General features: G+C 57.1%; 2 protein-coding genes across 3 annotated transcripts in view; both read left to right on the top strand.

Moving 5' to 3' along the window:
* The window catches only part of ARRDC1 (arrestin domain containing 1), a 39,360-nt gene extending 26,161 nt beyond the window's left edge, over positions 1-13,199 (top strand). The window contains exons 3-8 of the mRNA XM_074556053.1: positions 8,091-8,141; positions 8,262-8,416; positions 8,902-9,084; positions 9,397-9,573; positions 9,722-10,133; positions 11,485-13,199. Of these exons, the coding sequence (XP_074412154.1) occupies positions 8,091-8,141; positions 8,262-8,416; positions 8,902-9,084; positions 9,397-9,573; positions 9,722-10,133; positions 11,485-11,549 (1,043 nt within the window). The 3' untranslated portion in view covers positions 11,550-13,199. The remainder of the gene's footprint in view (positions 1-8,090; positions 8,142-8,261; positions 8,417-8,901; positions 9,085-9,396; positions 9,574-9,721; positions 10,134-11,484) is intronic.
* A 6,732-nt stretch (positions 13,200-19,931) lies between these two features.
* EHMT1 (euchromatic histone lysine methyltransferase 1) overlaps positions 19,932-23,099 on the top strand; it is a 122,438-nt gene continuing 119,270 nt past the window's right edge. Inside the window, exon 1 of one of the 2 annotated variants that reach the window (XM_074556571.1) lies at positions 19,932-20,045. In XM_074556571.1, coding sequence (XP_074412672.1) covers positions 20,025-20,045 — 21 coding nt within the window. In that variant the 5' untranslated portion in view covers positions 19,932-20,024. The remainder of the gene's footprint in view (positions 20,046-23,099) is intronic. The other variant, XM_074556569.1, reaches the window with a different exon arrangement.

Here is a 23,099-nt window from a genome sequence, read left to right on the forward strand (position 1 = left end):
TCTAATATTCAGTGTTCTGGCTGCAAAGGTGGATGAGGAGAGAGGGCAGGACAGGGGTGAGTGGGGTGCTGGCTGCTGGCACTGCAGTGACACTGGCATCTCTGCCTCTAGCTGGGGACTGGCACTGCAGTGACCCTGACATCTCTCACTCTAGCTGGGGACTGGCACTACAGTGACACTGGCATCTCTCACTCTGGCTGGGGACTGGCACTGCAGTGACACTGACATCTCTCACTCTAGCTGGGGACTGGCACTACAGTGACACTGGCATCTCTCACTCTGGCTGGGGACTGGCACTGCAGTGACACTGGCATCTCTGCCTGTGCCTGGGGACTGGCACTGCAGTGACACTGGCATCTCTGCCTCAAGCTGGGGACTGGCACTGCAGTGACACTGGCATCTCTGCCTCTAGCTGGGGACTGGCACTGCAGTGACACTGGCATCTCTGCCTCAAGCTGGGGACTGGCACTGCAGTGACACTGGCATCTCTGCCTCTAGCTGGGGACTGGCACTGCAGTGACACTGGCATCTCTGCCTCAAGCTGGGGACTGGCACTGCAGTGACACTGGCATCTCTGCCTGTGCCTGGGGACTGGCACTGCAGTGACACTGGCATCTCTGCCTCTAGCTGGGGACTGGCACTGCAGTGACACTGACATCTTTCACTCTAGCTGGGGGCTGGCACTGCAGTGACACTGGCATCTCTGCCTGTGCCTGGGGACTGGCACTGCAGTGACACTGGCATCTCTGCCTCTAGCTGGGGACTGGCACTGCAGTGACACTGACATCTTTCACTCTAGCTGGGGGCTGGCACTGCAGTGACACTGACATCTCTGCTTGTGGCTGGGGACTGGCACTGCAGTGACACTGACATCTTTCACTCTAGCTGGGGGCTGGCACTGCAGTGACACTGGCATCTCTGCCTGTGGCTGGCTGCTGGCACTGCAGTGACACTGGCATCTCTCACTCTGGCTGGGGACTGGCACTGCAGTGACACTGGCATCTCTGCCTGTGCCTGGGGACTGGCACTGCAGTGACACTGGCATCTCTCACTCTGGCTGGGGACTGGCACTGCAGTGACACTGGCATCTCTGCCTGTGGCTGGGGACTGGGGTTCCTGGGGCACAGTGCAGGGCTGCTCATTTCTCCTCCCCAAAGTGGAAAACACAAACCTTCTGCTTCCCTGCTCTCTGCCTGGACAGGAGAGTACTCAAGCTGAGCATCAGCAGCACCAGAATCAGTCTAACTCAGCACCTTGCCTTCCCCAGGGCTGACTTCAGGCAGCATTAAAGAGCCACATTGCTACAAGTGATGGCACAGGGGCCACAGGCACCAGGTACCTTTCTGTGCTCCTTGAATTGGCCAACACAGTGAATGCATCACTTGTTAAATAGCCAGGGAGAAGCTGCCATATGGTCTGGCCTGCTGTTCCTCTGCTAGAGGAACCAAAAAAATCTGTGTGCTCCAAAGGTGCAGCCTGTTCTTGTTCTAGCAGCCAGGGGGGAGCAGGGACTGGTGGGGAGGTGTGACCGTGTTCACAGGGGTCTGAGGGTGAGGGAAGAGATGAGGATCTGACTCCATGTTACAGAAGGCTTGATTTATTATTTTATGATATATATTACATTGAAACTATACTAAAAGAAGAGAAGAAAAGGTTTTACCAGAAGGCTGGCTAAGCTAAGAATAGAAAAGAATGATAACAAAGGTTTGTGGCTCAGGCTGTCTGAGCCAGCTGACTGTGATTGGCCATTAATTAGAAACAAGCACATGAGAGCAATCACAGATGCACCTGTTGCATTCCACAGCAGCAGATAACCATTGTTTACATTTTGTTCCTGAGGTCTCTTAGCTTCTCAGGAGGAAAAATCCTAAGAAAAGGATTTTTCATGAAAAGATGTCTGCGACAGGGAGGGACAGGGCTTGGGGCAGGAGCCCCATTTCAGCCACTCTCTGTCCCCTGGGGTGTGGGGACATTTCCAGGCTCCTACTGGTGCCTACAGAGCTGATATCATCCTTCTCCTTGGGGGCTGGAGGGAGAATAAATGGGATTATTCACCTCTTTTGCTGTGGTAGCTGTGGGTGAAGCCTGGTGAGGCAGAGGTGTGTGCTGTGCCACATGTGTGATTCCTGGCCTGCAGCCTGCTGTGTGTCACATCTGTGTGAGCCTTCACAGGAGGGGAATGAGCTCACCTGAGTTGTGTGACCAAGGCACCTCCTGACTCCCTTCTGCTTCCCTGGAGCTCCTGTTTTGTCATGGTGGCCGTGACCCTTGTGCAGGGATGGCTGTCACCACCTGTGACTTGCAGACAGGGACGCTGGGGCTGGGGCAGCAGCCTGGGAGGAGCATTTGGCAAGTGTCCCCTCAGTGGCACTGGCTGGAACGTGCAGCCCAGCAGAGCAGGCCCCACAGGGCTGTCAGACCGGGCTGTTTGCATGAAAGCTGCCAGACAGCCCTGGGAAGGTGGGTGGGGCACAGCAGGTAGGGCTGTGTCCTTGTTCCTGTGGGCTGGCCCCTCCTTATTGGAATAGGTATCCCAATATAACCAGTTAGATTGTGCCTGGGTCGGTGTGACCCTCGCTGCTGAGCCAAAGGCAGCTTCTGTGGTGCTTTACCCCAGAGATACCTTGGCTGCTGGAGATTGCAGCAGGGCACTGAGCAAGTCCAGGCTTGTCAGGAACTCCGTTTACCTCAGGAGAGAGAGCTTCTGGCGATGGTGAAGAGAGAAAGGGAGAGGATTCTGCTGGAGGGTTATATCCAGATGTTTATTCCATGGTTACAGAGGTCTGAACCAGGGCAACTGCTCCAACAGAATCTCGGCCGCATGGTCTGATTAACCTTTTAAGCTCGGGGACAGGGTAAGGGGAGGGGACAGGTGAGCCACCAACCAGGTGAAAGGGGCAGGGTCTCAAGGGACTAGGGACACCTATACGGGCCAATGTCCCCCAGGCCTGAGGAGCATCCTTTGAAATCGACCAACCACACGACGCCTTGCTGGTATGTTAAGCCTGATTGACAGGGCACACTCAGCAAGGGGCGAGCGGGAAGGGAGAAGGGAATATTGGCACACCTGAGAAAGGGACCCAGAAGCTAAAAACACACCACAACACCTCCTGAGCCCCAGCCCTGCTGTTGTGCCACGCAGAAGCTGCTGGAGGGCATTTCCCAGCCCTTGGGCAGCTGCAGGCAGGGCAGGGTGTGGGCAGGGAGGGATGATGGCTTTGGAGGGCTGGGGATTCCTCTGGCTGCCACCTCTGCCTGGGCAGGGCCTGGCAGCACCAGCCAGGGAGGGGTCACTGCTCAGAGCAGAGCCCAGACACTTTCAGCAGCTCTGGAGGAGTGAACTGGACTTGGATCATTTGTTTCACAGTGTAAATGCAGACATGGGGTCGTTTCAGCACCCGTGGGTGGGATGTGGCAGCTTTGCCATGCAGAGGTGCGGCCCTGTGCTGTGCAGGGAAATCTTTGGGTGGGAATGGACCTTAAAAATCACCTTATTCCACTCCATGCCATGGCAGGGACACCTCCCACTGTCCCAGGTGCTCCCAGCCCTGCCCAGCCTGGCCTTGGGCACTGCCAGGGATCCAGGGGCAGCCACAGCTGCTCTGGGCACCCTGTGCCAGGGCCTGCCCACCCTCACAGGGAACAATTCCCAATATCCCATCCATCCCTGCCCTCTGGCAGTGGGAGCCATTCCCTGTGTCCTGTCCCTCCATCCCTTGTCCCCAGTCCCTCTCCAGCTCTTCTGGGGCCCCTTCAGGCCCTGGCAGGGGCTCTGAGCTCTGCCTGGAGCTTCTCCTCTCCAGGTGAGCACCCCCAGCTCTCCCAGCCTGGCTGCAGCCCTGGGAGCATCTCCATGGTCTCCTCTGGATCTCTCCAGCAGCTCCAGCTCCTCCCTGTGCTGGGGCAGCTCTGCAGGTGGGGTGTGAGCAGGGCAGAGGGGCTGAATCCCCCCTTCCCTGCTGTCCACGCTGGGATCAGCCCAGGGCAGGGGAGTTTCTGGGGCCAGCACACAGGGCTGGGGCACACTGAGCTTCTCATCCACCACCATTCCCAAACCCTTCTCCTCAGGGCTTTCCTCCATCCATTCCCTGCCCAGCCTGTGTTTGTGCTTGGGACTGCTCTGACCCAGGGGCAGCACCTTGCACTTGGCCTTGTCAGACTTCCCAAGGTTCCACAGGCCCAGCCCCTTCAGCCTGGCAGGGTCTCTCTGGGTGGCACCCCAGCATAACTAGGGGGTCCAGAAGACTTGATCCCTCTGGATCAAGGAATTTTCTGTAAATGAAATGTTCCAGGACTCCTCCACATCCAATGGTACAACCCCACCCCAGTGAGGAGCAGCTGAGCCATGAATGAGACACCAGCCCTATCTCTGCTGGAGTCAGGGACATCCCCAAGGCTCTTCTGCACTATGGGTGTGTTGTTACTGCTCCTGCTATCTGCACTTGAGCTTTCTCCAGGCTGTCTGGGGCAGCAGCTTCTTCCCTGCGGGAATGTTCTGGGAGGAAGTTTCCCAAGGCTGTGTGGGGGTGGCCAATCTCTGCTGGCTTGGCTCCTATCAGGGGGACAGGCTGCTGCAGGTATGGCCCCACAGCAGAACCCTGCCAAGCCTGCTGCCTCTGCTGCCTAATGACTTTCTCAAGGTATTTTTAGCTGCACATCAACTTCAGGAAAAGCTTTTTTGCATCTGAGGACACTGTGGCCTTTGTTCTGGCTTCTGGGAATGGGGAGGTGCTGGCTCGGCGTGCCTGGCACAGCCCTGTCCCCTCACAGGGTCTGTGAGCTGCCCCTGTTTGAGGGGTCCCAGTGCCCCCTGGAGCAGTGCTGAACCCCCACTGCCCTGCTGTGCCCTGCCCAGGCTGGGGAGGGCTTTGGCAAAGCCTCTGGTGCTGGAGGAGCATGGAAAGGGCAGGTGTTGGGATGGCCATGGGCTCTTCACAGGTGTTGGGGTGGCCATGGGCTCTTCCCAGGTGTTGGGGTGGCCATGGGCTCCACCATGGCTGGAAACCAGCTCACCTCTGCCTGCTGCCAACAACAGGCTCTGTTGCAAAGTCCACTTGCAGATGGAATTAGCACATTGAATGTCCTGGATTGTTGCTTGAAGCTCTCTGGGCTGGAGGGACAGGGGTGATGAGAGTCTCTGTTAGTGTGTTCCCCTCACTGCTGGGATGCTGGAATTGGACAGTGGATGTTGTGGGAAGGTTCTGGACAATCTGCCTGATGCTGAATCTTCCCTGCTGTGATCTGGGGAACTGTTCAAGGCCTGGTGAGACACACATTGCCCTGTGTCACCAGCACAATGGCTGTGCTGGACTGACACTGCAAGAGCTGAGTTTGCTCCTGTTTTCCATGGCAGAAGTACCTGGGTGTTGGCTCAAGGAGAGTCTGTGCCCTGCCCATGCTCATAGGGAAGCTGGGACAAGGGAAATTGCAGATTTCCCCTATTACAGCAAGATTAGTCAGCATTTGGGAATGGAAGCTCAGCCTTTTGGAGCAAAGTTGCCAGCTGGAGAGTTTAGAAGCATGCCACCTCCCTTCCCATTGTAAGGGTGCTTGGTTTGGGATTTGCCAACTTTCCACCAGGCAGAAGACAGAAATGGTTTTGTAATTGCAAGTTGCAAATGGAGCCATTGCTGTGCCCGTGCTGGAGGAGCCTCTGCAGGAGAAGCAAGAAGGAGCCCAGATTGCTGCTGAATATCTGCCTTTCCTCCTCCTGCTGAATATCTGCCTTTCCTCCTCCTGCTGAATATCTGCCTTTCCTCCTGCTGCTGAATATCTGCCTTTCCTCCTGCTGCAGTGGGAGGCAGGCAGGACCCAGCTCACCTGTGGGCTCTGCTGCCTTGTCACTCTTCCAGGCACTCTGGATCTTGCCTGTGCTTTCACAGGAGTCTCCTAACTCAATCAGGGCCAGTGATGCTGTGGGAGTTAGAAACTGTGGAAGTGCTCACAGGTTCACTTCCAGCCCAGCTTTCTGTTGGTGCACCTGAGCTGGGCGGGACTTACCGAAATGATCTGTTGGATGGTGCTGCCTGTAATGCAGAATAGAGACTTTTACTTGGTGGAGTCTGTGGGCTCATCCTAAGGGTCCTGGAAAGGCTGTGAGCTTTCATGCCCCTAGTAGGAGGCTCAGAATTACTGTCTGCACCTTCATGTGGGGCTCTGCACAGCTGGGAATTCTCCTGATGGAAATCCTCCGTGGAATTCTCCCAGCGGCCACTGCCCTCTGGAGCTCCCACCTCCCTCCCTTGTGCAGGGCAGGAACAGCCCTTGCTCCCTCTCCTTGTCAGGTGCAGAGTCCCTGTGCTGCAATGCAGAAGCTGCACAGGACAGTCGATGTATTCCAGTTACCCATTTGCTTTCTAAAATAGAGATAATGGTTGTAAGATCAATGCTAAATGGTGCCTGTTAAAATCAGAAACCCTCAGGGCAGCAAACAAGGGCTGGGCTCATCGAGTCATTCCCATTAACCAGGCTTTATCCTGAACCAGCCAAGGCACCTGCTGCAGCTCACCTGGCACCTTTGCTGTGCCAGGCGGCCCAGGAGGGAGCAGGGGAGGGGTCCCACAGCTGCCTCGGGGCCTGCCAGCTCTGAGCCCCAGCCCTGGCAGCCAGGGCACAGCCTGGCTTGGTGCCTCCACCTGGTGACAGCGCCGGGTGCTGCATTTTAGCCTACATAGCTCGGGTTTGTTCGGGGAACAGGAGGGGAATCTGCAGGGAGGTGATGGCAATGGGCAAATCCTGCTCCTCTCTGTGAGGCCAGAGTGTACAAAGAGTACAAATAGCCATCTCTGCTGTTGTCCCTTTGCAGGGGGGTGTTCTCCCTTTGCCGGGATCCACGATGTGTGTGTTGGATTGTTTATCCCTCTGTCCCTGCACTGTGAGGACACACTCGCTGTGCCTCATCCCCATGGGGTGGCTGGGTGAGCAGAGAGGCAGAGATCTGGCTTTTCACAGCATGAATGATGCACCAAGTCCTGCCTGGGCTGCTGTGTCAGTGGGGGGATTTACTCTTCTCCTCCCCACTCCCCCTTCCGTGTAATCCCCTTAATCCCCTGGCGACAGGGCTCGGTTTCTGTCAGCTCTGCAGAGCCAGCGTTGCTAACGGCCAAGCTGCCTCCCCCTGCCTTGCAACAACAAAAGCACCAGCCAGAGAGGGCTTTGCTACCTCCAGCAATGATCCTGCAGAGCAGAACAAACACAGCTCGATTTACTGGGCATCCAGGTCTTCCTCTCAGCTCTGCCACTCTTAAAACAAAACCTCTTGTATATGCATGGATTTAACAAATATGGATAAACCTAGGTGGTTGTCTTACTGAAGGCAACTTTAGGAGCTGCTGGATCACACTGTGGGCTCAGTTCAGCTGTCACACTGCCCTGGAGGTGATCTGGGAGTGTTGGAGGGTGGATGGAGTTGGGGAGTTGGAATCTGTTGTTTCAGCCATGCACTGGATCTTGGCTCTGCCCTGGGCCCTCGAGGCTTTTGCAGAGCAGTGGTTGAAGGAAATAAGTGCCAAGGTTGATGTTGTGGCAATATTTTTCTGAGCTCCTGTTGTCTCAGCAGCTGGGCTGAGGTACTGCAGGTCCTTTCTTGGGTCCAGGGGTGGGTGTACCTCTGGTTCCAGCTCCTGAACCCTGTCTGTGAAGGGCTTGGTATGTGTCTGAGGGTGGAGTGGCTTGATGCCCACCAGAACTCCCTGCCACCCTCAGACAGTGCCTGTGATTTCTCACATCCCCCCTGACTGCCTGACAGGGGACTGACTTGAGGAAAAGTAAACCCACAGCAGCCCTGCTCTGTGTCCTGTGTCAACAGCCTGAGATAACCACTTGCTGTGGAACTGGGATCTCTTAGAACCTGCCCTAAATGACCTTATTTACAGGATATCTTCCTACAGAACCTCTCCTGTCCCAAGGAGGGTTGGGTTGGCAGCAGGTGCTCCTGCTGGCTCAAGCACTGCCCATTGGGTCTAGAGCTGTCCAGTGGCAGCAGAGCAGGTGGTGTGTGATTCCCTGGGTGGTGGCCTCTCCCAGATCACACATTCCTAGGTAACAGCCTCTCAGCCTGTCCCATGAACGCTTCATTCTTGTTTCCACAGGGGTCCTGACAGCTGGAGAGCATAACTTTCCCTTCCAGTTCCTGCTGCCAGGTAAGATGCAGAAAAGTGGCTGAAGGCCCTTCACTGTAAGCCTTGGATTTTGCATATACTTCCAGTTCAGAATCTGGCCTGGCTCAGCCTTATGACCTCTTCTTTCTCTCTCAACTCCAGCTTCTGCTCCTACATCATTTGAAGGCCCTTTTGGCAAGGTCCTGCATCAGGTGAAAGCTGTGATAGACACACCTCGCTTCTCCAAGGACTACAAATGCAACAAGATCTTCTACGTTCTCTGCCCTCTCAACCTGAACGACATCCCTGACATTGAGGTAAGGATGAGAGGGGCATGGCTGGAAATGCCAACACTCAGCACTTGTCCTTGTCCTGCTGTCTGAGGAGTCACTGAGTGGCTGGACAGCTCTGACTGCGTGCTGTGACTATGCAAGAGCAGGACAAGGACTCCTCTCCTGCCTTGCTGTCAGTGCCTACTCCAGGTGATTTCTGACCCTTGTGTGTGTTGCTTTGAAAGGTTTATCTGAACTTTCAGCATGCAGAGAAACATGTTGGGCAACAGCTTCAGGTGCTTGGAGGCACTTGGGTTTGGGGAACTTTGGAGGGGAAAGCAACTAATAGGACAGTAGAACTGTGGGGCTGGAGAAGTGAGACCTGTTGTCTGTGGCATTGCCATGTTGCCGGTTCTTTGCATCCTCTTAGATGCAAATATTTCTGCTTGCTTGTTGTGAATCTCTTGAGTGTTTTCCTGGAGGCTCTCTGACTCTCTTGAGCCAACACCTCTGTCTGTGCCATCCTGCAGCAGCCCAACACCATGTCCATCACCAAGAAGTTCAACTACAAGCTTGTGAAAAGTGGCAACATCATCCTGACAGCCACGTCTGACCTGAAGGGCTACATCGTGGGCCAGGCCATCCAGCTCCGCACGGACATCGAGAACAAATCTGGCCGCGACACCGGTGCTGTGGTGGCCAGTCTGCTCCAGGTGGGTGCCCATGGGGCCATCCTCTGCCTTGTGCTGCTGCTCCACCCTACTGGGGCCTCTGTGAAACTGGGGCAACCAAATCCCCACCTCTGGTCCCCTCTGCCTTCCTGGGGAAAGAGGATCTAGAACTTGTCTTGCTTATCCCTGCTGAGTCTGTCACACAACAAGGGTATTCCTGGAATATGCCTCTTATGTCTGTGCTTGTGCTTATTTGACAAAGCAGTTGGGTGGGGTTGTGTCCTGGTTTACATTTGTGGCAGACAGAAGACCACCTGCAGCTCTGAGCCAGCTGTGTTTCTCCTGTCTGTGCAGAAAGTGGCCTACAAATCCAAACGCTGGATCTACGACCTGAGGACCATCGCTGAGGTGGAAGGCTCAGGGGTGAAAGCCTGGAAACATGCAGAATGGAAGGAGCAGATCCTGGTTCCAGCACTGCCCCAGTCCATTCTGCAGGGCTGCAGCCTCATCCACATTGACTACTACATCCAGGTGAGTTTATTTGGAGAATCCCTGGGCTGGGCCATGGCTCTGTGCTCCCTCCCAGGCTGAGCACTGTGGTCTGGGTGCTCCAGGCATCAGGTGAATCTTCCCACTGCCATGTATCACGAGGATGCCACTGTTTTCCCTTCTCTTCCAGGTTTCCCTCAAGTCTCCAGAGGTTTCTGTCACTCTCCCCATCTACATTGGAAATATTGCTGTGAACAGGGTCCCGCTGAGCCCCTCCCGCTCCATCCAGCACATCCCATCTGTGGTGGTCCCCAGTGCCCCCCCAGAGGAAGAGGAGGCTGCCAGTGGCTATCACCCCATGGACAATGTCTCCATCCCCACCAAAAGCCATTCCCAGCAGCAGCCCTTCAGCTACGCCCCAGGACTGAGCTTCCAGGAGATTCGGGCGGACTCGGAGCAGACGGGCTCCCCAAACCACCCCACACTCTGCCTGTCCACGGGAGCCACTGTCCCCTACTATGCTGAGGGGAACGTGGTGCCTGTCCCCACAGCCAGCTCTCTCATCCTGCCCCCAGAGTACAGCACGTGGGGATACCCCTATGGTGAGCAGCACTCCTGGGATCTGCAGCTGGGGGGAAACAGCTCCTACCTCAGTCTCTGCTAGCTGTGAACTGCTGGGAATCTGGGGATTCAGTCAGTCTGCTGCAGGCTGCTGTCAGAGGGATTGTGACATCTCTCTGCCTGCTTTAGCCTCTGGAGGAGTCCCCTCTTCCAGCTGTAAAAGCCAGCTGTCCTTCCCACATCCACACCCAGGCCTGCCCTGGGCTCGTCGTGAGAGGATCTCCCTGTTCTTAAAAGAGCTCTCAGCCTCCCACTGATAGAAAAACTTCTTGGCTTGTGGTGAGGCTGGTGGGAGCACAGCCAGGAAAATGATGTCACTGGAATCTTCTGTCTGACTTGGAGTGGGCCTGCAGCTGGTCTGAAGCTGTGGGGGTGGGAGCTGACAAAGTGTCCAGGGCAGCTCGGGGAAATCCCAGCATGCTGGAATCCTGCAGCTGTGCTGGGGTGGCAGGGCCAGCAGTGAGTGTGGGGTTCCTGGGGCTGTGCTGGGTTCCTGGGGCTGTGCAGGGGTGACAAGGCCAACAGTGAGGGCTGGGTTCTGGAGCTGTGCTGGGGTAACAGGGCAGCAGTGAGTTCTGGGTTCCTGCAGCCATGCTGGGGTGGCAGGGCCAGCAGTGAGTGCTGTGTTCCTGGGGCTGTTACAGGGGTGACAAGGCCAACAGTGTGTGCTGGAATCCTGGAGCTGTGCTGGGGTGGCAGGGCCAGCAGTGAGTGTGGGGTTCCTGGGGCTGTGCTGGGTTCCTGGGGCTGTGCTGGGGTGACAAGGCCAACAGTGAGGGCTGGGTTCTGGAGCTGTGCTGGGGTAACAGGGCAGCAGTGAGTTTTGGGTTCCTGCAGCCATGCTGGGGTGGCAGGGCCAGCAGTGAGTTTTGGGTTCCTGCAGCCATGCTGGGGTGGCAGGGCCAGCAGTGATGCTGTGTTCCTGGGGCTGTTACAGGGGTGACAAGGCCAGCAGTGTGTGTTGGCACAGTTATACCCAAATCAGCCCCTCTCAGCCCTGGGGTAACAGAACACTCCATGTGTTACTTCAGCCCTGGGTTGGGGCACATGGAGCACGAGTGATCTGGAGGTGCTGGAAGACAGGAGGATGCTTAGGAAAGAAAGGGAGGAACAGAACAAGACTGTGAGGTTGTGATTTTCACCTCCATGGGCATCAGGGCAGGGATGGGACTGGCTGGCTCAAACCCTCCAAAGCCCCTGCACCTCAGCTGGGGCTCTGGCAGGGAGTGTGTGTTAGTGGGTTGCTTCACTCTGCCCTGGGTTACACAGACTGGGCTGAAGGGAATCTCCCAAACCCACCATAACCTCTCTCATTCTTCCTTTCCCCCACAGAGGCACCTCCATCCTACGAGCAGAGCTGCAGCAGTGCCAACTCCAGCATCAGCAATGGCAATTAGCCCTCCCCTGCTCCGACCCTGCTGGCACTGCCCGCCCTGGCACCATGGGGCACCCGCCTGTGGCACAGTCTGGTACAGCACAAGGCGTCTTCTTGTCTCTCTGGCTGCTTTGGGGGGGAGCTGCCACATCCCAGCCTGGGCTTCTGAAGTCTCTTTCTGGGGAGGGGGTAAAAAAACCAAAAAGGGCAGCCAGAGCAGCCTGCATGTGTGTAGGAGAGGTCAGGGAACCTGAACAGTCTCCTGCTGCTGTTGGAGAGCTGGATGTGGCCCTGGAGCTCCCCTTGGAGCTCCTCCAAGTGCTGGGGAGCTGGATGTGGCCCTGTGCCCTGGGCCAGCCTGTTCCAGTACTGTAGTCAACACTAACTGCTTTACTATCAAAGCACCTGCGATGCCTTATCTGAAACACTCCTGACTCTGCACAGCCCCACTCTGAGGGAGGGCTGGGCTGTGTGGACTTGCTCTCCTCTTTTAGGGGCTGTGTGCTCTCCACAAATGGTTTTGACAGCCCTTCCTCCTTGTCCTCAGAGGTCCTAAGGGTAGCAGGAGGTTTCTTGGAGTAAGCAGGTTCAGAAGGTCAGGGACTTTAGAAAAGCCAAAAGCACAAACCCTCGCTGTACCTGAGCTGTGGGGGGAGTGATGGCAGTGTCAGTGGCCATGGGCACTGGGGGACTCATGGGGACACTTGCTGATAAGCCCTGGTGAGCTCTGGGGAAGATCCTGGTGTGGGATGGGGTGTCCTTCTCCCCACAGAGCCCTGTGGGACACAGCCCAGCCTTGCTCACTGCTGGGCCCTGGCACACAGGACAGCAGCACTGCTCACTCTGGAGCAGGGGGACCACACTCCATGTCCCTGCAGGGTGCCCTCTCCTCCCAGGCTGCAGCTGAGTGACCATCAATCACAAAAGTCTGTCTGATGCTACCTCTGAGCCTGCCCAGGGGCCCTGCCCGTGGGATCCCTCCCCTGTCTGTGGGGCTGTCCCTGGGAGTGGCTGTCCCTGCCAGGGCCCTGTGGTGGCCCTGTGTGTCCGCTGGGCCTGAGCAGAATGTGACAATGAACACAACCTGTGGGGAGCTGCAGCCTCTGCTGCACCTGGCACCTGGGGGAACGAGCTGGGTTTTCTTGCAATTTTTCTTTTGTGCTTTTCCCCCCACACACCTTGTTTAGCTCATTTAGCTTTGACTGCCCAAGCTGAGAAACCACAACCACGTCCCTCAGAGCCACAGGTGCCAGCCAGGCTGGAGTTGTGACCTCCAGACCTTTGGCACCTCAGAGCTGGTCCCCACACGGCCCCAGGCTGGGCAGGCAATACCTGACAGACCTTTAGGAGCATTTCCAGCTGCTGCCTCCTTGCTCAGCCACCTCTGCACACCCTTCAGGCAGCTGGGACAGGCCCTGCTTTGCACTCTTTCTTTGCAAATGCTTTTTTATTTTGGTTTTTTTTAAGCATTGAACTGCTTTAAGGGTAGTGTAGCAAAGGTGCCATTCTGAGCAGTGCTGGCACAAGATGCACCAATGATGATAGAGTGATTGTCATTGTCCCTGAATATATATAAATATATATATATATATATGAGATGAAGTTGTTTTTAATGATTGAATTCAGAAATACAAATTTTAATGCTGTATTTAATAAATTATTCTATGAGAAATGCTGTGCTTTTTCATCCATTTCTGATGCTGATCCATGTGCCTGTTCATGCCAAATCAGGAATGCACCTTGCTGATTTCTTACAAAATGAAGTTTTTTTGCTCTCACCAGGAAAGGTGGTGAACTCTGCCAAGGCAGCTTGGGGAAAACGAACATGGTGTGACCTGACCACAGTGCCAGGCTCAAAATTCCCCATGGCTGGAGGGAGTTTGTCACCACAGGCTTGGCTCTGGAGAGAGCAGCCACTGCAGCACTGCTGCTTCCCAGGCCCTGTGGCCCAAAGCCAGGACTTGTCCAAGTGGCCCAGGAGTCCTGGGCAGTGCTAACTGCTGGCAGGGGAGGAGGGGGAGAGCAGCCTCTGCCTTTGGGAGGATGGAGATGGCATAGCCAAGGTCTGGCTGGAAGGGCTGGGGACCACCAGCCCCAGCTCCTAAAGAGCCATTTGGGATAAACTTGTGGAAAGTTCTGAAGGAGAGCAACGAGGCTGATGAGGGGCTTAGAACACAAGCCATATGAAGAACGACTGAGGGAGCTGGGGTTGTTCAGCCTGGAGAAAAGGAGACTCAGGGGTGACCTTATCACTCTCTTCAACTTCCTGAAGGGTGGCTGTGGTGAGCTGGGGGCAACAACAGACAGAACAAGAGGACACAGTCTCAAGCTGCGCCAAGGGAGATACAGGCTAGAATTAAGGAGGAAGTATTTTACAGAAAGAGTGGTCAAATACAGGAATCATCTACCCAGGGAGGTGGTAGAGTCACCATCCCTCGAAGAGTTTAAAAAAAGCCTGGATGTGGCACTTGGTGCCATGATCTAGTTGAGGTGTTAGAACATGGGTTGGACTCGATGATCTTAAAGGTCTCTTCCAACCTAGAATTTCTGTGATTCTGTGAAAGTGGAAGAAGGCTCCTCCCCACAGCCCACTTTGGTCATCCCATGGCTGAAGGAGGCAGATGTTGCCTCAATGTTGTCACTGCAGGTAGCCTGGGCTGTGATCTGTGTCTCAGACACAAAGATCCTTCTTCATTCTCTTCTCAGCCTATGCTTCTGCCCAGCTTCCATGGATCTGGCTCTCCTGTGTTGGGTGCTGCCATGAGCAGCATTCTTCATCCCCAATGGGCCAAAGGCAGGTACAGCTCTTCCCCAGTGCTCTTCCTCCCACATGGCTGAACCTGTCTTGCCTGGCTCAGTCTGCAGCTCCATGGCATTCCTTGCTGTTGGCTGTGCAAATCCTTGAACCTAAATCCCTTCCACACCCCTGGAAAAATTCCTGTGAGCTGTCAATGCTTCTGGACCTGCTGGGTTGGGCTGCAGGCTCCTGACCCAGGCAGGCTCAGGGAGAGGCAGGAAGGGCTGGGAACAGGCCTGGTCTCCCAGCTCCTTCTCCATGCCTGGGGCTGAGCTGCTGCTGATGTGGCCAGCCCATGTTCCTTGGCTGGAAAATGAGATTGCTGTTTGGTTGCTGTGGCCAGAGCCACTGGGCTGTTATTCCAGACTCCCAGCCAGCAGCTGTCCTCCTTGTTCCACCTTTGGGAATGTTCCACCTTTGTTTGGGAATGTTCCACCTTTGTTTGGGACTGGCCCATCCATGGTGGAGGCAGTGGAGGAGGAGCCCCCACCCAGCCCGTGCTGTGCCCTGTCTCTGCAGTGCTCCTGTGCACCTCAGCTTGCTCTCCCAAATTGTATTTGCTACAACCTGGTCTTTGGGACCTCCTGCTGTACACTTTGCAAAGCAGGGAGCAAATGGGGACACTCGTGTCTGGTGAGGAGTGTCCATCACCACCAGCTGCTGTGGAGGGAGCAGGAATGGGCTGGAGCTACACCTCAGGGTGGTGTTCATCCTTTTGGGGGCCAGGGCTGCTCCCCAGCCCAGCTGCTGTGCAGGGCCCCTCAGAGCCAGGGTGCAGCAGCCATCAGCCAGGGCTGGCTCTGAGCAGCCTCGTTGTGCAGGAGAATTGACATTACAAGTGACAATCAGTGCTTTGCACCCCTCCTGCCCTGCCTTGGCTGTGCGGGGAAGTGAGGCCTGACCCAAAGAGCCTGGCTGATGTTCTGTGGAGCCCTTTGAAATGGGCAACACTGCAGGATGGAGGGGTTGGTCCGGCTCTCCTTGATCCCCCCTGCAGGGTGGCACTGTCAGCAGGTCCTTGGGCAGGGCTTTGGGTGTGGGGCAAAGCCAGTGTTTGGGTTTGGGGTTGAGTCTGGACTCGCCCTCTCCTGAGAGTTTCAACCCCTCTGTCCCCTGTCCACAGCCTCTCTGGTTCCACCTCTTGGGGAGCTCCTTTAGGCCCTTGATCGTCCCTCCCTCCTCTTGCTGAACACTGAAATAAAGAGGAAAAGCCCATTTTTCTGGTCACAGCTCTGGGTAAAGAACTTCAGCATGCAGGGATTCATTCTAATTCCTGGCTTTGAAGCAATTGTTTTTGGGCTTGTTTGAAATGGGGAGGGGGAGCAGTGGGGCACGAGAGAAGCTTGTGAGTTAATTGTTTCCAAACTCAGTGTCCAATGGAAAACACCAAAAATATCATCAGTTTCTTTTTTTTTTCCCTGCTGCTTTTATGTCCTTCATGGTTTTGTTCTTTTCCTACTCTTCACATATCCCACCTCCATACCTTTGGCTTTTCCAGTGTTGTTTGTGTCCTAAACTAAACTCTGCTTTGGCGTCTGCTGTCCCACTGCCTGCAGGAGATGGGGAAAGGGGAGTTGGGGGATGCAAAGGCTCTTCTTTCTTTTTGACAATGATTCTTTTTTAGCTTTCCACTGAACTTCCAGGAGTTTTGTAAAAATAAATATTTTCTGCTAGGACGTTTTCCTGTTGAGCCAGCACAAGGCAGGAGATACAGGGTGTTCTAGGCTCCATTTGGGTTTTATTCTATATTTTAAAATATTTGCAACTATCTGCAACAGGAATGTCCCATCCCTCCTCCCCAAGAGAGACTGGCAGGGTAAAACCCACAAAACTTGTGCCCTTTCTTGTACCACTACTCGTGGCTGTAATTCTTTATTCCTGTGGTTCTCTTTACAGATTTTGGGGTTTTATACAACAATTTGTGATGGCTCTGTACAACCTAAGACTTCTGTGCAATTTATAACTGGGTTTTGAAATGTAAACTCGCAGTTTTCCATGTTTACCACGGCTTCTGGGGAGTATTTTTGTCCTGGGTTTTAAGCCCCCAAATGTAAAGAACTGGAAAAATGTAAATAAAGATGATCTTTTTTAAGACCAAGGTTGTTTTGCTCTGGATATGTGATGATCATAAATGATATCTCAGCTGTCTGGATGCTGAGACCTGACGGTGAGAAATGCTTCAGGGCTGTCAGTGGAGGATCCCCACTGGAGCTGGAGCTTGGAGCCTGGTTTAGAGCTGAGGTTAAAGCAAAGCCACGGCTCCTGCAGCTCGGCAGGGGAAGGGCTGGGGTGGGAAGGTGAATCACAGAATCATGGAATATCCTGAGCTGGAAGGGACCCACAAAGATCATCCATCCTAACCCCAGCCTGGGCACCCCTGGCAGCGCTGCCCAAAGGCTCCTGGAGCTCTGGCAGCCTCGGGGCCGTGCCCATTCCCTGGGCAGCCTGGGCAGTGCCAGCACCCTCTGGGGGAAGAACCTTGCCCTGGTTTCCACCCTACAATCCCCCTCGCCTCGGCTCCACGGGCAGGTGCCGCTGGAAGGACGCGGCCGTGGCCGGAGGAAGCTCCGGGCGCTGGGGTTGAGCTCTTCCTGCTGCCCGGAATCCCAGGATGTGCGGCTGCGGCTCCGCTCGCCCGGCTCGGGCGGGAGAGGGCGATGTCCGCCCGGCTGCAGCTCGGCGAGGCTGCTCCGGCTGCCCGGCCCTGCCCCGGCTCCCAGCAGCCGCTCCAGGAAAGCAGGGAGCACTGGCACAGTCTTCGCCCCGCCGCCTTCGCTCAGGATGGGATTGAGGTGGAGGAGAGCGGTGGCCAGTGGTGATGGGCTGCAAAAACTCTGTGTGTTCCTGGTTATTTCGGCTTCTTTTGGGAGCTTCTCCCCTCCCTGATGGCTTGGGGAGGTTTGTCCCAGTGGCCGCTGCGTCCCTATGTCCATCTGGGGAAGGCAGACCCGCAGCAAAGGCTGGAGAGGCCGGGTCTGCTTTGTAGGAGCAGGGATGAAGGCAGGCGATTCCCAACATCCCACATGGGGCACCCCCAGTGCGGGGTGGGCGATGTTGGCATTCCCAGTACAGGATGGTGCAATGCTGGGTACCCCCAGTACAGGATGGGGTGATGTTGGCACCCTCAGTACAGAATGGGCCATGTTGGCATCCCCAGTATAGGACGGGGCGATGTTGGCACCCCCAGTGCGGGATGGGAAATGCTGGGCACCCTCAGTGTTGGGTGGGCGATGTCCAGGTTTCCCCCGGCCCCTGCCAGAGCAGAGCTTTCCAGAGGCGTCTCTTCTCTGTGCGGGGAGCAGTCTCCCCATGCCGAGGGGATCCCAGGGGAAGGACACCCGCCCCGCCACCACCCTCCTCCTCCTCCTCAGCCCATCCCATCCCCCGGTTGCGCTGGGACCCCCGGGGCCCCTCCGTGTCCGCACCGAGCGGAGGCACCGCAGGGGCCGCGCCCGGGGCTCCGCGGGGGCGCTGCCACGGCCCCGCCGGTGCGCAGGGGTTCTCTGGGGGGTTGGTTAATTAATTAATTAATTAATTAATTAATGAGCTGCTGCTGCCAAACTGAGGGAGAGGCTGCTCGGAGGGGCTGGGGCGGGCTGGGGGCGGGTCCCCAGGCCTGGGGACTCTTATTTTGACCGCGGCGCTGCCGCCGCTGCCGGGCCGCGCTCCGGGGCCGCCGCCTCCTTCCCCTGCCGGGCCCGCAGCGGCCCCGGGGCTGCTCACGGTGTCCTGGGAGTTCCCTGAGGCTGCTCGCGGTGTCCCGGGGGCTCCCCGGGGCTGCTCGCGGTGTATTGAGGGCTCGCCCGGGGCTCTGAGCGGCTCTGGGAGCCTCTCGGGGTCCCTGACACAGCCCCGAATGCCTCCGATCTCCGGCACCGCGGGGGCTGCGAGGTCCGGCCCGGGGTGACAGGAAGGTACACACAGCCCTGGGTGACCGGAGAGACACTCAGGGTGACCGGGAGGGACACAGAGCCAGGAATGGCCGCGAGGGACAGGGTGACCGGAGGGACATTCAGGGTGACCAAGAGGGACACACAGCCCGGAATGGCCGCGAGGGACACTCAGGGTGACCGGAGGGATACACAGCTCGGGGGGGCCCCGCTGGGGACGCTCCTGTGGAGCTCAGCGCTGTCCCAGCCTGTCCCACAGCCTGGGGCACCGCGGCGTGAGGGCAGCGGGGGCAGCGGTCAGTCAGGGTCAGTCAGTGCATCGTGACAGCGACAGCCCCGGGGCTGGCACGGCTGTGCCAGGAGTGCCCAGGGGCTGCAGCTGTGGGATGGGAGCGGGATAAGCCCGGCTGTGCCCTGCACCCGGCCAGGGCTCCCCACGGAGCTGCCCTCAATGGGAGGGGACCCACCAGGATCCCCCAGCCCTGCCCAGCCCATCCAGCAACCCCAGCCTGGGCCCCCCTGGCAGCGCTGCCCAAAGGCTCCTGGAGCTCTGGTAGCCTCGGGGCCGTGCCCATTCCCTGGGCAGCCTGGGCAGTGCCAGCACCCTCTGGGGGCAGAGCCTTGCCCTGAGCTCCAGCCTGAGCTGCCCTGGCCCAGCCCCAGCCCTTCCCTCAGATCCTGTCCCTGTCCCAGAGCAGAGATGGGAGCTGCCCCTCGGGAGAAGCAGAACAGAAATGTCCATTTGTCCACTCAGAGGAGCGAGGTGTCTGCTGGGGTCTACAGGAGTGTGGCCTGAGGACCAAGGGATGGGATCTGTCCCTCCAGAGAGCAGATAATAAATGTGTAAATTGACTTCAGAGCACTCAAAGGCTCCCGTTTTCCCCAAGAAACACGGATTGCCCTGTCCAGACGGCTGGTGCAGCAGTACCTGCCCACCCCTGTGTCTCCCTGGGGCAGGTGTCACTTCCTCAGAATGGTCTCTGATGCAGCTGTGGGGCCGAGGAAGCCTTGCAGGTGTTTATCTCCCCCCTTGTGCTATTTTCTGCTTTAGTGGAGAGCTGTAAAAGGGATAATTGTTTTACAATCATGGGTTTAGGGCCTGGGCACGGGGACCCTGAGGGGTTTGGGAGGGTTGGAGCTGTTGTGGTTGCTTGAGATGTGGGAAAGGCAGGGAGGAGGCTGAAGGGACCCCTCTTGGGGCAGAGCCAGGGCGAGCTGCTCCCTCTGCCCCATCCCTGTCTTAGGGGGCACAGACACCGTAAACCTCGCACAAACTGGCCTGAAATGACACAAAAGTGGGAGAAGCTGAAAAATGAGGTGATTTTCAACCTTTTGGCAGGAAAGACAGAGGGACTTTTTGACGCTTTCTGCGATTTTTGCAGGGATTTTATTTTATGTAGGTTTCTGGGCAAGCTGCGCTGCTGAAAGTTTGGGGAGCTCACGATGCGCTCAGCTGGGAGCGGGGCCGCTCTTCCCCCTCAGTCTGCGGTGTGCGGAGGACTCGGGGGTCTGGGCGGGATCAGTGAGGAGCCGCGGTTTGTGGGGGCGGTGCGGGGAGCTCGGGGTCCGTCCCAGCCCAGCGCTGTCCCCGTGTCACCGCAGCGCCATCCCCGCTCCGTCCGTACGGCACCTCCCGACGGGCGCCGCCATGACACCGTACGGACAGCGGGGCCCCTGGGGGCCGCCATGCTGCCGCGCGCATGCGCAGTGCGCGGCAGAGAGTCTCCATTGAGAAGAATGAGGGGCAAGGGGCGGAGCCAAGGCGCGAGGAGCCGCCGGGGGGGCGGGGCTGCGCTCCGGGGCTCCGGCCATGGCCACAGTGGATGCCGAGGTGAGTGAGAGCGGCGGCGTCCATCTACCCGGGCGGGGGGAAGGAAGATGGGGGAGCGTGGAGTGGTATCGCCCAGGGCCAGGCGGGTTCTGTCGGAGGCCGGGAGGGGGGCCGTGCCCCCGCCGCCCCATGGTTCAGTCCAACTCCTCTGAGGGGAAGAATGTGGGAGCTGCTGCCATTGTGTGTAGGGGGGCCCGGGACTCTGTATAAGTTACACCCCTCCACGGTGAGTCAGTGGTATGTGCCATACAGATTCCGGGGCTCCCCCCAATGGGAGCGAGTGCGTGTGGCGGAGGCGGGAGGGGGGAGCGGCGGGGCCGACATCCATGTTCCGGGGCCGCCCCATGCGGCGGGGCGGTGCTGGCGCGGCTCCATCCAGAGTCCGGGGCCCCGCCGGGCGCGGCGGCGGCGGCCGCGGGCGGGCCGGTGCTATGAGCCATGCAGGGTCCGGGGCGGCGGCGGGCGGGAGCCATGCAGGGTCCGGGGCCGCGGGCGGGAGGAGCCCCTGAGGGAGCCGGGGCTGCGCGTCCCGGGGGAGCCCGGCCGGGAGTTGGTGCTGCCGGCGCTGCCGCCGCGGTGACACGGGGACAGCGCAGCGCTGCCGTGCCTCCCCGGAGCCGCGCCGGGCATGTGCAGTCAGCCATGGAACGGTTCGGGCTGGAAGGCACCCGAGGGTCCAGCGGCACCCCTGCCGTGCCAGGGGCACCTCCCGCTAACCCCGGCTGCTCCCAGCCCGTCCAGCCTGGCCCGGGACGCTGCAGGGATCCTGGAGCAGCCGCAGCATTGTAGGGATCCCGCAGAGGCCCCGTCACCCGCTGGGCTCGGGGTGACACGGCCCCGCATCCCCCAGAACGGGCACTGCCGTGGGTGGCGGCAGCCGGGCTGTGACCGTGCCCGGGGTGTGAGGGCACACGGGGCTGCAGCACCGCTCTGTGTGCGGCCCAGCCCCGGCTGTGCACAGAGTGTAAACTTGTCACAGTCTGTGCCCTCAGGTGAACGCTGCCGAGCAGCTGGGCAGGGCTGGCTGCTGAGCCTTGGTGCACTGAGAGAGCCACCAGGTAATGACACAGGTGTGCAGTGTTGTACAGTGGCTGTCACACAGGTGTGCATCATGCACAGGCTGTCATACAGGTGTACACTGGTGTATGGACTGTAATACTGGTGTGCAGCTGTACAGAGACTGTCATACAGGTGTGCATCATACACAGACTGTCATACAGGTGTGCATCATACACAGACTGTGATACAGGTGTGCTGTGTTGTACAGAGGCTGGCATACAAGTGTGCATCATACACAGACTGTAATGCAGATGTACACTCATGTGTGGTCTCTCACACAGGTGTGCAGTGTTGTACAGAGGCTGTCATGCAGGTGTGCATCATACACAGACTGTCATACAGGTGTACACTTGTGTATGGACTGTAATACTGGTGTACTGTTGTGCAGAGACTGTCATACAGGTGTGCATTCGTGCACAGGTCAACATTTGTACACAGACTGTAATACAGATGTGCAGTGTACACAGGCTGTGATCCAGGTGTGCATCGTTCTCAGACTGTCATACAGGTGTACAGTTGTACAGAGGCTGTCATACAGGTGTGCATCATTCACAGGCTGTCATACAGATGTACAGAGACTGTCATACAGGTGTGCACTGTGCACAGGTTGTAACACAGGTGTACATTTGCACACAGACCATAATACAGATGTGCACTGAACACAGTAATACAGGTGTACAGTTGTACATAGGCTGTAATACAGGTGTGCATCATTGTCAGACTGTCAGATAGGTGTGCACTCATGTACGGACTGTAATACAGGTGTGCTGTTGTGCAGAGAGTGTCATGCAGGTGTCACTGTGCATAGATTATTACAGGTGTGCACTGTACACAGACTAATACAGGTGTACAGTTGTACATAGGCTATAATACAGGTGTGCATCATTGTCAGGCTGTCGTACAGGTGTGCACTGTACACAGACTGTGATCCAGCTGTGCATCATGCACAGACTGTGATCCAGGTGCACACTCGTGTACAGACCCACTACAGCTTGTGCCCACAGCCAGGTGTGGTCACTGTCTGTGCCCCCCAGGTGTGCCAGGCTGGCTCTGCCTTTCCCAGCTCTCTCTCTGCAGTGCCTCAGTGGCAGGGCTGTGCTCTGGCCCAGGTGAGGTTTGTGTCACAGTCACACAGGTAACACTGGCAGTGCTTTGCAAGTGCTGCAGACAGCTTGGATTTATTCCTCAGCAGGATCCCCATCATTGTTGGAAGATTGTCCAACACTTCCTTCATGTTTTGTGTTCCATCCCCATTGGCCTGATCCTGCTGCCTTTCCCTGATGTTTTGCAGAGGATGAGTTAATTTTCCCCTGTGACAGAGGAATCAGGCCTTGAGTGCCTCTGTAACTCTGTGGTCCAGTTTTGCTTCCAGGAGAGTGGCAGGGCTGTAAGTGGGGCAGGAGCTGGCTCATAGCTCATCAACTCCTCCTGCACAGGTCAGTCCTGACCCTGCAGACACACAGGTTTTATTTTGGGAAGCATCTCCAGGGGCCCTGGCTGGGTCTGCCCTGTGAGCAGAGCATTAAGAACCCTGCTCTCAGTCAGGCACAGCATCCCCAGATGTTGCTGTGGATTATGGGGAGGGAACAGTGACTCATTTGCAGTTTAATTCCTCCCCTCCCCCATGAACTCAGTTCTGTCTGAGGCCACATCTTGCTTATACCCCTCTGAGGCCACAGGGGAGGAAGTTGGTGTAACTCAGGCTGGAATGTGGGGTCTGGAGGAGAAGCTCTTTGCTTCCCCAGTGCTGCTGTGGGAGAGCAAGCAAAAACATCCCACATTCTGCCAAGTGCAAGGTGGAATGGTTTCACTTGGTTCAGAGAGGTGCAGAGGTGTTTTTGGGAGGAGATCCTTGCTCCCAGCAGAGAGCTGGGAGGCAGTGGGCAGGCTGGGGAGGTGATGTCTGTGTGTCTGCAGGGAGTGCCCAGCCAACTCTGCTGGCAGCCACTGAACTCCAGACAAAAACTCCCAGTCTAGAACAGCTGCTTGCCAGAT

This window comes from Zonotrichia albicollis, chromosome 21, assembly GCF_047830755.1.
Source record: "Zonotrichia albicollis isolate bZonAlb1 chromosome 21, bZonAlb1.hap1, whole genome shotgun sequence".
In the NCBI taxonomy this organism is placed as follows: Eukaryota; Metazoa; Chordata; class Aves; order Passeriformes; family Passerellidae; genus Zonotrichia; species Zonotrichia albicollis.